Source organism: Aythya fuligula, chromosome 5 (assembly GCF_009819795.1).
Source record: "Aythya fuligula isolate bAytFul2 chromosome 5, bAytFul2.pri, whole genome shotgun sequence".
NCBI lineage: Eukaryota > Metazoa > Chordata > Aves > Anseriformes > Anatidae > Aythya > Aythya fuligula.
The window spans coordinates 61,588,654-61,603,799 of NC_045563.1; the positions used below are offsets into that span (position 1 = coordinate 61,588,654).

General features: G+C 32.1%; 1 protein-coding gene across 1 annotated transcript in view; it reads right to left on the minus strand.

Annotated features, from left to right (window-relative positions):
* Positions 1-5,602: 5,602 nt before the first annotated feature.
* PDE3B (phosphodiesterase 3B) overlaps positions 5,603-15,146 on the minus strand; it is an 86,135-nt gene continuing 76,591 nt past the window's right edge. The window contains exons 10-16 of the mRNA XM_032188564.1: positions 14,128-14,239; positions 12,191-12,304; positions 10,978-11,177; positions 9,022-9,225; positions 8,430-8,591; positions 6,770-7,016; positions 5,603-6,434 (exon numbers count right to left, since the gene is read on the minus strand). Of these exons, the coding sequence (XP_032044455.1) occupies positions 6,205-6,434; positions 6,770-7,016; positions 8,430-8,591; positions 9,022-9,225; positions 10,978-11,177; positions 12,191-12,304; positions 14,128-14,239 (1,269 nt within the window). The 3' untranslated portion in view covers positions 5,603-6,204. The remainder of the gene's footprint in view (positions 6,435-6,769; positions 7,017-8,429; positions 8,592-9,021; positions 9,226-10,977; positions 11,178-12,190; positions 12,305-14,127; positions 14,240-15,146) is intronic.

Sequence of the window (15,146 nt, forward strand, 5' to 3'; positions counted from 1 at the left end):
GTTCGCTCATCTGACCCAGGCAATATATTTTTTTCTCAGAGCTGTTTATAAGACTTCCTTTGTACACTAAGGTAATATCTCTCAGTGAATCACACTCTCAGTCCTCAAGCCTGAATCTTCTTTCCTGCAACTTAAAGTTGTTACTACTTGTCCTAAACACTATGAACACTGAAAACATTATTCTGATTACTTTGCTCTTTGAAGCAGCCTTATAAGACTTTGAATATAATTACTTAAGTCTGATTTTTTTCTAGACTCAGAAAAATCTCTCGAATTCATTTAATCATCTTCTTCTCTCTTTAGGACATGTCTTCTGTGTTTCTGACCGGTCACACTGATCTGTATTGGAATTCAGCAGTCTATCTAATGGACATACTTTTCCTCGGGTGTGACATATGAAATTAGAAACAATACTTTGGTAATTCCTTATGTACATTGAGTAGAACAAAATGATTATAAACCCATTCTCTAAGATAAATAATAGTGCTTCTTTATTCACTTCTCTGAGAGGAACCTTTGTTAGCATATGAATCAGATAAATTAACAATACCACAGAGATTAATTAACACTAGCAGGATCAATGTCATGATAAAAGACGCAGAAGCCTGTTTGAATGACCACACAAGAGTAAGTTTTCATGCCTAACTGGCATGGTGACAAATGAGTTTGAAAGCAGTCTGCTCCTCACTTGCTATAAGCAATATTAAGCTTACCTTTTGGATTTTTGTTATAATGCATATATCTTAAGCCGAGCATTAGTCCCCGCTTTATAAGTAAAATGAAAAGACTTTGATCTCATCCAAGGTGCAAAGGGTTCTGCTGATCTGGAGAGATGAGTCAGGAGTGAATCATCACCTGTTTTTTGGCAAGGTACTTAGAAGATGGACAAATCACAAGGTGAATGATAGGAATCATTTGAAACACTATGCCACCTCATCATTATTAAAAGGCTCTGTTGTTTTAATGTTAAGCATTTCTATTTCTATTTTTCTGAAACCTCAGGCAAGCCACAAGACAAAGTTTCTGCTCTGTATAAGCTTTTAACTCTCTTAGGTTTCACACATACTAATGTTCTGCCAACTAGTAATGTTGTGCCAGGTAGTAGAACCTATCATAGACACCGGTTGCTATCACCTATGATCTCTTGCAGTACAGAAATCAAAAGATGACTCACAGTGTACAGATTCCAAAAGAAGCCTTCCAGTCAAACATCTCTGATCATGACGTGCCCTTTTTTAAAGGGTGGTTGTAGTATCACATAGAACCAAGTGTCAATCCCTTAGGTGCATTAAACACATTATTCAGTATCCTGCACATATCACAACATGGCATTTAAAATTAGTCATTTTCTGGACAGACTTTTAAATCTCAGTACCCAAGAAAAACAGCTTTTTCTTTACTGGGATGATTTTCTTTAGCTTAATGCTATCATTAACAAAACAAGCAATTGCTAGTTACTCTATTATTTTGGAGTATTAAAGATAACAAAAGAAAGACCAACCAGAAGTATTATTTCAACTGCAAACCAGAAGTATCTTAGAGAAATGAGAGTAGAAATGGACAACAAAACCATTAAGACAGACGGCTTTGTCAAGAGTTACGTATATATACACAAATGTCTTTAAGGGTTATACATCTGCTGGAGGGTGTGGAGTACATATACTATGCCAGGAGGATTACTTTCAACTCAAGTACACTGGAGTGTTTATCCTATTGTAGCTTAGCTTTCCTTCCTGTTTTCTCAGAAATACAAGTCATTATTTTCTCATTTAACAGGAAAAAAATAAAATAAAATACTGATTGCTTGTGACCCTATTAAGTACGTATGAATCAGTTAAGACTAGTTAACAATTGTGGTTTTTTGCCCACTTCATCTCTGAAAAGTCACGGTATGATTATCATAGCAAGATAAAGTTTTAATTCTGGAGATATCAGAAGGAAAATTCTTCGATGCAAAAATGAAAGCAGTTGATCACCTCATTTGCCTTTGAACAGACACAAGGAAGCAAGTTGTCCAAAACCAATTCTGAGGAAAGCTGTAGGAAAATTATATGTATAATAAAATTAAAAATAATTAAAATAAAACACCACCTTGATCATATTTTTACACCTTATTTGATCAAGTTCATATTTGTCCACACATTTCTAAACATATTAACATTTATTTGTCACAGAAAACAAAATTAATTTTCTTAAATTTGCAACATTTGAGTTATGGTAGTTGTATTTTTATTGGTGGTATTTTTATTTATAGATTTATTTTATTGTATTTTTATTATTATTAGTGGTATGACTCGTATTTTTAATAACAATGAAAATTATCATGATATATCAAAAGATACCCTGTTTCCATATTTTTTGAAGACAATGAACTGACTTGAAATTATGAACTGTGTCTCTCTTCCATATAAGAATGTATCATGTGTATGTGCAATTATATTTATGCCCCGCCTACTTCTTTCCTAATTTTCATCACCTAAGCTAATTCGGTGATTCAAGTATCATAGGCTGGGATTCCTGATCTCAGACTCATCAGCAAATGATACTTCAATTCTGCACCTCTCACTTTTCTTCAAACATTTTTTCAAACAAAAGGGAAAGTACTGCCCCAGGCGTTTTTGTTCCAGACTGGTTTACTTCAATTTCTTTGTATACTTTTAGAAGAATCATAAACCAGCCTTCATCTATATGTACCCAGGAGGAAGCACCAGAGCTAGAAGTGAGCTCTCAAATCCTGCTAACACCTTTTGTTGATTCACCTGCCATTGTTTGTGTTCGACAGATAAATGTCTGTCAGTTTCAACGCCTATGAGAATATTCCCTCTCTTTTCACTTAAAATGAAAAGGGCGTTGAAAGAAGAGCAATAAAATTATTTTTCTCAGAACAATGTACTTTTGTCACCCGACAGAACTCTCCTCCAATTGATCCCTTTTATTAGAAAGTTGAACGCAAGAAGTACACAGAAAAAAAAAAAAACACAAAAACGTTTTATGCATATAGCAAATAGAGATTTACTCAAACTTTGTAAACTTGAACTTATCTGAAGTAATGTTACACCTGTCCTTCCATTTTGAATCCTAGACTCACCATCTGAATGTGCTGTGAATAATTAATGGGAAGATGATCCAAGTTGATTTTGACTCTGGTTATTTAGTACCACCATGACATTCAGAGGTCTCCAGAGCTGTAGAGGGAATTGGCTCTTTACAGAAAAAAAAACTCAGTAGTTCAGTTCTGTATGCACTGTATGCATGGGAGCAAGTAACGTTGCCCACATTGCAAAAGAGGGCAACGAGGAGGTGGGACACTGTCTTGACAGAAAAGATGTTGCAAAGACTTCACTTAAAACTGAGAATGTTATCCATTAAATGTTTATCTAGAAGCATAAAATTCAGTGTAGGCATCCCTTGGTGGCTGTGAACTAATGCATAAAATTAGTTGTAATTTTTTCTCATTCTGGTCTGTTACCAGAATGAGAGTGATCTGTCTTATAAGGATATATATCTTATTGTTGACAACAGCTCAATCAACATTCAAATGACCCTCCATTGACATTTTTGAAAGATTAAGGTGCCTCAGTTAAAGCTACATCCATTTCTACAAACATGCCCTGAACATACCTTTGGTGACATTTGCTCCTAGGGAAACAATAAGTCACATAATATGTATGCATAAATAAGACATTTCAAGGTGCTCTTGAATACATCCACAACTAAATATTGAAGCAAGATATTGTAACTTGAAAATACCTAATTGGAAGTAGGCATAATATTTTATACCTATTATTAGTTTAATAAACACTGAGTTGTTTGTTGTTTTGTTTGTTTTGTTGTTGTTGTTGTTTTGTTGTTTTTTTTTTTTCTTTTTTTTCCTAAATTTAAAAACTTCTTCCATATTTCTAAAGAATATAATGGAAACCTAAGATAAAGTTGCTGGCAATGTTGTCACCAGATATAATTACTGCCAATGCTTTAGTAAAAGATAATGTTATTTCTACCTTATTATTCTCTCTTTATAATACTTTTTAATAATGCTCTTTTAAAAATGGAAACTAAATGGAGAATTGCCATGTAAAATACCGTAACTGTAACTTTAAACAAGCACATCTGCATTCTTTTGTCAGTAAAAGCAAGAATGAAACTAAACTGCATTAATGTGCCCCCCCCCCCCCCCCGCTTTTTTTTAAACATGAAAACACAAACTAACCACAAAATGCTGAAAACATAGCATATTGAAACACGCATAATTTCTGTAGTCCTCAAATGATTTGTTAGGAAATATATGAGCACCAAATGTAAAATACAAGGGAGTGATAAGTGTCACCTTCACAGAATCACAGAATCATCTAGGCTGAAAGAGAGCTCCAAGTAGTCCAACCTCTGACCTAACACTAACAAGTCCTCCACTAAACCATATCTCTAAGCTCTACATTCTCATTCAATACTGCAATACTTTATTAATGACAGAAATATCTGTTTTTAACGCTGCTCATGTTACAAAAAAAAAAAAAAATGCAGTGATAGTCATAATGGCAGCAAAGCAGATTTCGGCACTGATTATATAAAATAGCAAATGCACAATTCAGCAGTCTTCTAAGTTAATCCACAAAAAGGTAATTAGTGGAATATAGAAAAAATAATAATCTTTCTCAGTTATTTAAGCTGTCCGAAGAGCAAAACAGAAATTCAGTTGTGTAAAATAATGCAATAGAATTTACACAAGGTTAGCTTAGGAATGTTACCTCTTTTTCAAGTCAATTGATAAAAATGTAAACAAGAATGTGCTAAAATACATTTAGCAACTTGAACATGTGTGCATTTTTTTTTAAATTCCATTCAACAGTATAGCATGTAAGTGTTTAGTATTAAAAGATGCACTTTTAAAGCTTGCTTTATTTGTGGCTTGCATAAGGTGATCATGCACTTGCAGCCTAATTTTTTATTTTTGCAATCAGTCCTCCAATGGGAGTGTTCCTAAAAATATATTTGTTTGGATTGTCTAAGCTTATTTAAAACCTAAATTATCTAAAGTGTAATATAGTACAGTGATATTTATCTTACTATTAGGCCTTACATGAAGTTTTCACATTCTGCTTTCCATATGTATATTTCAGGATGTACATCACACCTGGAGGCAATATAAGCTATGTCTGTGATAAAAGAAAATATGCAGGACACATTAAAATACACTAGTCATTTTGAAACAATATTTTGTATCTTTTTTTTTAAAAAAAAATCTTTAATTCTCCTAAAGTTTTACATACAAAGAATAAATGAAATACGATCTTATTACTTTAAAATTTAATACCAGAAAATGGTGCAAGATAAAATCTATTGTGTGGTTGACTTGTTTTTAAACAGGAACCTGAGAAAGGGCAGGAAATATAACATTTTAACTAGAGAATAAAATCCCTTAATAATTTAAGTAGCTGAACAGATTTTTAATGTTCTACCACAAAACAGCAAGGCAACAGATATGGCCTTATATTCAATGAATTATCGTGAACACCCACTGCAAACCTGAATATTTTCTGCAAAAATAAAACATCAGATTATGCACAAGAATAAAAAGCATCAGAAAAAGATGCACCTGATTTTTTTCTTTTTTTTTTTTTTTTAAACCACAAACACCAGAATTTAGCATTTATGTCACAGTCCTTGAACAGTTGCTCTGAGATGACTACATTAAGCACACTATTGCACTAAGTAGACACCCCACAACAGGCTTGCACTGCAACAGTAACATGGTTTTCATACAGGCACAGACTTTGTCTTATTCATGTTCAAAAACAACATGAAATACACAACTCATTACAATATTAGAATTCATCCAACATTTCCTTGTTAGCAAAAAGTTCTTGCCACTTTGGTAACTAAAGTCACTGAATGTTTTTAAAAATTGCAGGTACCTCAAGGAAAACAGGAGTTCCTTTTTCAGCAAGGCAGCATTATATCAGAACATTTTATACCAACTAAGGCATAAAGAACTTTGCATCAGGTATACAATACTCAATCTTTGAATAAAGTTTCGTATTCTGTGTGGCGAAAGTGCATAGGGATTCCACTGGAGTAGAAAGAATCCTCTCACAGTATTAAGGCCTTTCAATTTTAAGTGAACTGTGTTAGGCAAAAGTCAACACAGTGAAAATAGATATAGATAGATATAAGCTTTCTATCTTTGTACTGGACATGACTGAAGTTTTCTCAGCATGTCTTTTCTTCTCCTAGCTGTCGTTCATCTTCTTCGTCAGCTTCCTCAATAACCTGAATTTCATCTGCTTGAGGTAAAGATGAGTTCTCAGTCAGCAGTTTAGCTCCTTCAGCTTTATTTTTTTCTTCTTCTTCAATTGCTTTCTTCCATATTTTGTGATTTTCACTTAGATGGTGTATTAGCTGGCAAAATATTCGTCGTCTACCTTTTCTTCTTTGAGCTTCTGAAAAATTAAAAGCATTAATTGATTTTTTTGGATTCAAAGTAATTACATTTTATACATACATATAAAATGCCATGTTGAAAAACAGATGTAAATTTGAGAAAAACACAGATTCTTATTCAGAATATTTGAACAGTGACACAAAAAAGTATAGTGATGACTTTTTTTTTTATTTGCAAGTCTCCTGATATTAACAAAAAATTATTATGAGTAAAAATTAAGGTGCATAATCACAAAATCTACAATATTTGAACTCCACATTTTCAACTATCATTGTTATTCCTGAATGTATTAAATAAAAAAATGTATGTGCAAACTCAAATACAGAAACTTACTTAAAATAAGATCGTCTTCTATTTCCTCATCATCACTCTCTGACTGTGCTCCATCATCATCTTCATTACTTTCTGCATCCTCCTCTTCATCAACCCATTGCCCTGGAAGCAACCCAGCTGCGTTATAGGAATTACAAAGGGGTCCAACTATGTGAGTGATGAAAGATTCTTGCAGTTTTGCAAGCTGTGGAGAAGAGCGATCCATGAAGGGACTTATAGGCAATCCAAGACTTGCCTCCTCATCACCCTGAAAAAGAAAGGACCAAAAATACAGAACTTCTCAAAAAATTAAATTCCATTTTTAAAGATCAACTTTAAGGAACGGAATAGATATTAAATGAATTGCGTCTATTTGTCAAAGGCAATAATAATATAGACTAAACGAGTGAAAATGTAAACAGGAAAATAATAATGAAAAATAAAGACATTTTCAGATTTGCACAGATCATAATCCTCCCTTCAGCTTTGCTGTGATACCCTTTGTATGGATGAAGATCTACTTCTACTGGGACTGCTATTCCTCTGCCTTTATAGGATAGCTTCAGGGTAGGCAGAAATTTGACTTCAGCTGCTGAGCTGATGAACAGAGAAAATGGGAAAGTAATCAAATAGAGTAAGGCGTTCTGGTGAATGGCTCCCTCCAAAAGCATGGGGTAGATTGAAAGGAACCACAACATCCAATATAAATTACATATATCTATATATAAATATTATATACGTATGTATTTATTTTTATAAATGAGAGGAGAAAAATTTGAGCAGTTGCTCTGATTTATAACAACTTGTCTTAGCATTTCTGTGGGACATGATTGTTTGAATTTTTTTTTCCTAAAGGAATAACTTAGAACACTAGGTGTAAGCACTTGAGGTACTAAGTGAAAACTTAAGTCTCCTAAGTGTTTTTGTAGTTTACTTGTATTATCCTAGTCTGAAAGATATTTTAATCCCTGGTTGTTGCCTTATAAATACTGAATCCCCTAGGAAATTGGCTACAGAAAAATAACTGTAGAAATGTTGTAAGATATATTTGGAGGGCCTTACAGAAGTTCTAGATGTAAAAATAGACACCCAATTTTCAGACTTTAAGTTATTTACAATAGGATTATTCATTAAAGTTCCACTGTAAACATTTATTTACATTTTAATAATGCCAATCACTAATGCATATATTTAATATTTGGTTTTGAAAGTTTTAATGTCTTCTGCCTCGGCACTATGGATTCATTGAATATACATTTCCAGTCTTGTGGATTCCATAATATTCTTTGACATGGAATCATTTCTGTTAACTTCCCAAAGTGGAAGAAGTTATTTTAGCTTATCAGTATCAACCTAAAAGGAAGAGGTGGGGAATGCACAAAACTAATATCTGAAAAATGGGCAACATTAGTGTGGAATTTTTTTTCAAGCTTCTAAGAAAATAGGAAGTAAAAGATTATTTTAGCATATAAAGTATAAAAATTACTTGACAGTATTCAGAAAGAGAAGGTGGAAATACTTTACCTGAAGATTTAAGGCAAGGAATAATATTTAGCTATATATTTTTAACGTAAAGAATTGTATGTCTGTCCCCCCGCCCCAAAAAAAAAAAAAAAAAAAAAAAAAAAACACACAAAAACAAAACAAACAAAACAAACAAAAAAAAACTTTCCATACCTACCTGTTCATAAAATTCATTAACAATGCCTTCTGTCCATTTCAGATGCAGCTCTCTAACTTTTGCTGGGCCATTAATATCTGCCAGTTTTATGCATATTTGACAGACAAGCAAGCGATCATTTTCATTGCTCCATTCTATACCATGACTGTTGATATCATTGACCTGTTGTGAGTACATACGTTTTTAAAAATTAAGTTAAAACTATTAATGAATATTATATTTTCAGGCTCTACACAACAGACAGACACTTGATTAAGGTTTTTCTTTTTTGTTGTTGCTTTTGTTTTTTCAATTTGTTTTGTTTTGTCATTTTTATTCAAAGTCACTTTCTATCTTTGAGAAGACTGAACCATGAGATATGATTGAGGTCTCCCATGAGTCCTGTGTGTCGCATCTGCTAAGCCTACTATGCGATACACAAACTGACATATAACTGTTCTACACATATTTGATTTTTTGGAGTCACTTAAATATAAATAATTTAAAACTTCAAATGCAAGTTATTAATGCTGTCAAATAGCAATGCAAACATTGCTATTCATGCATATCATGACCATCGTGAAATTTGTGACAACATTAAAATGTAACTAACCTTGGCATTAAATTCTGCAAGGAAATCAAAATGCTTCTTGAGATCTGTGGCAAGAATTGCTTCAATCACTAAGAAACGAAAACGCTTAAATTCTACATGATCAAGATTTGATAAGAAGTTGTATTCTGGTCGTGATAAGAAAAGATTCCAGGCAGAAGCAGCATGGTGATTTTCTAAGACTGATCTGTCATTGTAGAGAACAGCCTACACAAGAAGAAAATCATAAATGATAGGTTTAATATTTAGAATTAAAATTAAATATTCTGAAGCTTAATGGACTAACAGCTTTTTTGTTGTTGTTCTTAATTAAAATATTAAATGATGTTTTCACCTTCTAGCTTTGAGGGTTAAAAGTGAAATAAAAGTGGCAGATAAGAGGAAATAAAGTAGAAAAAAATTTTCTTTCTTCAAAAGTCCTTAAAGGTCTCCTAGATCTCCGTTTATCCTTTTAGGCATACATGCACACATACACACACCCCACACTTAAAATGGAGACTTCGTATGTTTGGCAATATGTATGGGGCACACACACTAATACAAAAACAGAACAAAACAAAACCCACAGATCTAATTATATGCTGTTAATTCCTCTCAGTTCCAGTACAGTGTTTTGTTTTTAAGAATCATTTATTAAATTAGAAAATGAAAAAAACTCTAAAGTGAATTAAGAACTGTGGCTAATGCAAAATGCTGCAGAGATTCACTATTTCAATATATTACATTTAATGCTGATGAATACATTTTAACTGTAAATGAATTACAAATATTAAACAGTAGTAGATTTTACTCACAAATCCTGTGTTTATACAAAATATCTTAGAATATAACCACTTGAATATAAATTGAGTAGGACCTGAAAAGACTTTCATGGAAAACTGCAAAAAAAAATCTTCAATTTTTGACAAGATGAAGAGATTATTGATAAAATGAATGTGTTCATTTTTGAAAAGTGGAGATGAATGTCGATGTCATTTGTTTTGATTCTTCCTTACATATTGTTTTCAGTATAAACGCATAACTTTTTTATTTTTAAATCTGAAATCCTTGAAAGCTGACTGTGAAGTTCATTTTTAAAGCCTCCATCTCCTGACAAGTTGTATTAGTTTCTGATTTACTGCTGTTATTGTTATTATTATTTCAGTTTCTCCTCTCAAGCTTATTAAGAGATAGAAATCACTATGATACATATTCTTTTTCCCCGACGGTATTGCACTCATTAAGTAAAAACATTTCACTGTGAACTTCAGTTATCTTTTATTCAGTGGAATATCCTTCCCCCCCACACCCTCCCCTCTCCACTTTTTTTTTTTTATTTAAAAATTGCTCTCCCTTAAAACTTTGCTCTCCCTTGCATCTATTATAATTGTCTTTTCAACCCTGAAGAGAATCTCTACTTTCCTACTGTCTGTTCTAACAACAAACTTGAATATGAGAGACAAAAGCAAGGATGTTTTGCATATTTTTTCTTAGTTTACTCATCCACCCTTACAGATAACAATTATTTACCATAATGGACTGATTCAGAGGTCAGGAAATGCAGTTAATTGAACTGCTAAAATTTGTTTGTTTTTTTTTTTTTTTATAGTAATTGCAGAAATTAATATGATTACAGAAGACTCCCAAAATGTGATATATCCACGAGTTTCGCTGCTTAGACAGTTGTAGAACCAGCTTTCTGAAATAATCTATTACTATAACCTGCGTTTATTTATTTTTTTGCTTATAGATTTGTAAACTGAAAAATATTTTTATATATTTGCACAACCGATGCACACGAAACACATTGGAATTTATCAGGAAAAACTGTTACACGAGTAAATATAAATTAATTTCCCTGTGCCTTATATTGGGCAAATGATCCCTAAACAGGCAATAGTAGTGATATAGAAGAAAGGCAATTATACTATTTTGATTTCAGATAGAGACAAATAATTTTCTGGTTAAAGAATCTCTTACCTGTGGTGCATTTGTAGCTACTAGAAAAGCATTTGTACGACCAGGATGATCATAATCATGCATGGCAGCTGCTACATATAAAGCCATCAATTCCAAGGCAGGAATGTTTGATGCCAGGCACCCATAGCTATCATCAGCAACAGAACAGGTTTTTGAAGAAATATAGTTGACTTGAACAGGGGCAACACCACTAGCTTCATCTACAAAAATTGAAAATAGAAAAATAAAATATTTAGAATGTGATTCATTTATATTTTTAATACATTTTAAATGACTCAGTGTTACTTTAAAATACTAACATAATCTTAATAAGGTTATCCTTTCAATTGTGGAGATGAATAATTATCAAAGAAGGAATTCTTATATCTTAAAGAAGGAACAAAAAGGAAAAGAAAAAAGTCATATTACTGCTTTTCCCAGCAATTTTGAATTACAGTTAAAAAGGCCAGTAAGCAGAAAATTCATGACTACATTGGTTATCCAAAATAGTAGATACAATCGTACAAATATATAGAAAATTTTAAAGATGTTAAATAGGATGGCAGGACATTCTGGAGTATTTAAGAAGTGTCCCAGAATGGAAAAGCCATATGTTCCTGTTCTAAAACCAATTCTTTAGTACTGCATACAGATATCAATATACCTTAGGGATCTTTTTTTCAGACATGATCTCCCACAACAGTCCTGAAAGATAACTATCATTCACACAAATAAAAAAGACTTTTGGAAGAGCTGTTACTACTCATATGTGGGAAAAAAAAATTAGTCTAATATATTCCAAGTGCTAAACATGTATTGACTGTAGCAGTATGCAGAGGTTTCATTCAGCATAAAAAGCTTAAGTGAAACGGTATTCTTGGCTAACAAGTCAGCTCATCTAATAACTGTTCTAAAATCAACTGCATGATACTTCTGAATTGTTTATACTAATATTTGAATGGTATATACTAATATTGTCAGATATCTACTGCCTAATATTAAAATATAAGCAATAATATTTGAGTTACAAGAATTTTTTTTTTCCCCTGAGAATCACAGAATGGCCTGGATTGGAATGGACCTTAAAGATCATCTTGTCTCAACCTCCCTGCTCTGGCAGAGTTGCCAACCACTACAGCATGCTGCCTAGAGCTGCAGTTTTGTTTAATTTATTGTAGTTTCATTAAAATATTATTACAGCAAATGAATAGAAGTAAACTATGTGGATACATACCCATATCACTCTCCATTATATGCTCATTATGAATTTGCTGAAATCCAGGAATGGGCCGTGTTGTCAGATACCATACTGCATGAAGAACATCCGTGGCATGTATACGATTGTGATCTGAAAATTATAAAAACAAACAAACAAACAAACAAAAACACAAATAAGCAAGTGAGCTACTTTACACCCTTTACTCAGGCTTTGGTGTGCAAGTTAATTTTAAAAATCCACATAAAAAAAAATACATATATATATATATATATATATCTTGAAAATAAAGAAAAAGAAAATAGAAACAAAACTATTTGTAATATTTTTCAAATTTCACACAGACATGATACATTATATTTGACTTTTAATTCTCATGAAGCTTTATTCAATGACATTTTCTTATTCTTTCCTTTTCCCTACCTGTGTTGTAAACTTACTGTAACCAGTGTTTCCAGACAAAAAAAAAACACTAACACTTATGTATATTCATACATCGCATAAGATACACTGTGTATCTTATAAAAATAAATAAATAAATAAATAAAAATAAAAATGTAGTAATACACAAAACATCAAAACAATTATTTACGTTTAACTTACATTAATAACTTGGAGAAACGAGCAGAAAAATGAAATTAAGGACAGATAGAAAGAATGGAACTAACTCAGTTGAGTGGACTTGTTGACACTGTACTTCTTGTGACATTATTCATATAAAAACCAAACCTCTACTTTCTTTTATTAAAACATGAAATTAACTGTTTTTGAGTGTTGTATTTCTGCAGAAATACCAGGGGCAAATCAGTACAGAAAAATCAGTACAAGGACTGATCAGCTAGTTCCAAATTGGTTAAAACCCCAAGGTAGAATTGAGCTTTGCTATTTAATATCTAAAGAACTATTTTTGTTATGTAATCCATTTGTTTTCCATTAAAATTATATTTCTAATGGGATCTCATAGAATGTTAGTTGTATGCCACAAAAAGAATTAGAGATCTACAGTGGATCACAGACTGACTATAAAACTAAACACACTATTAAAAGATGTGTTATGTGAAAACCTGAAATTATTTGTTCTGCCACTCTTGGATTTTGTAAAGCCAGAGAAGACGTGGAATACAGTAGGAATAGGGATCAAGGATTTACAAAGTAAAATTAGAACCAATTTTGTGTGTAATAAGGGACTTTAAAGTAACCCAGCAGGCCTTCAAAGTACAAGAAAATGCATTGAATGTGATTAAACAACAGTTCCATCTATCTATCACAAAGGAACCACAAAAAAATATCTAATGGACCAAATATAAGGAAAATTTCAATTAAATTTAAAGAAAAAAAAACAAACAAACAAAAAAAAAAAAAACAATTGAACTGGTAGTAGACACTATATCACAGTGTTTTTAAGAAATAAGCGAGGTAAAAATTGTTCATTCTCTACGCATACTTCATCTGACCTGAGAGTCAGGAAAGGATTAAGTGACCTTTTAAATCAGTGACGGTGAGCTACTAGCATTGATAAATACCATTCTGACACCTAGGGACATCTGGGTTGGCACAAACACTTGTGACATGATTTTATTTTATTTTTAAATTTGGCAACACTAAACAGAGAGATGAATGATTGCTGTCCAAGTTCTTTATTTTCTCATAGCTCTACTACAGGACTAATCCAATTTTCTACTAAATCAACATATGTTCTATTGATTTAAGTATGTTGGATTCGGTTACTCATTCAAATAATTTAAGATTATATTCAGCCTATACATTAACAATTTCCATTTCGTTTGTTTTTTTTTTTTTTTTTTTTTTTTTTGTGCAGTAAATTAAATAAGTTCTAAATTCTGAGAAATATAATAATTAAAACATACCTATTCCTCAATATTAAATATTAATACAGAACTCAAAGAGATACACTAACATATAAGAAAAAACACACGCAATTATATATTACTCACAGGGAATATCTCTGTAGCCATTTTCCAGCGCACAGAAGTAATTCATGAATTCTTGAATTGGGATTTTGAAAATCTCAAACAAACCAGTGTCTTGAAACAGAGTATAAGTTACCTAAACATACATTAAAATGAATTTTAGTCTGAAAGATTCCTAAGCATATTCTGTTTTTGCAACTTAAAAAATGTTCTTGTTTTTAAAATTTTGCTTGCCGATAGAGCTGGAAATTACTGATATGCCATTAAAATTTACCTGAAAGCTAATGTCATACAGTTGCATGTTTAATCATTTTAACACCAAAAATATGCACTTTTATATTCCTCTCAAATACAGGATAATAAAACCTTTTTTCTCTACTGATAAATTATATTTCCAACTGATTATTTTAATAACATTCTCTAAAATTATCCATGATACGTTCCATTAGTAACCTAAAAAAGAAGAAATCTATATTCTTACTTATTACTCTAAAATTCAGATTACCTAACTATCGTAGCAGATCCATTAATAGGGAGGACAGGGGAAAAGGTAGAGAGTCACCCCACACCTGTATTTATTTTTAGAGAACTTAAATTCTATTCTTTCTAACCCCTGTGAAATATCTCGGGTATTTTTAAAACAATATATCTGATAAACCAAAAAATATTTCAAAATATTTTTTAACATGTACATGACACGTACAGACAAATACTGTGCAAATACATTAAGCTGTACAAGTAGAACAGAGTGACTATAAAGACCGAAAACCAGTTAAGGCCACAAATATTGTGAAAGCTTTTTAAAACAAGACACTACACCTCTTTTGCCACCTCCTTCCCAGACACTTGAGAGAACGTGAAAATCTCTGAAGTGTGGGAGGTGTTCAAAGAAACATGAGAGCAAAATGAAGGGACATCCCTCCTTCCAGCTGTCCCAACCAGCCCCCTTACACATACTCAATCTGAGAACCTTCCAACTGATAATGGTAAAATGCAGTTTTTATTTGGCTTTTAACCAAAGTATATATTGGATGTTTACAGAA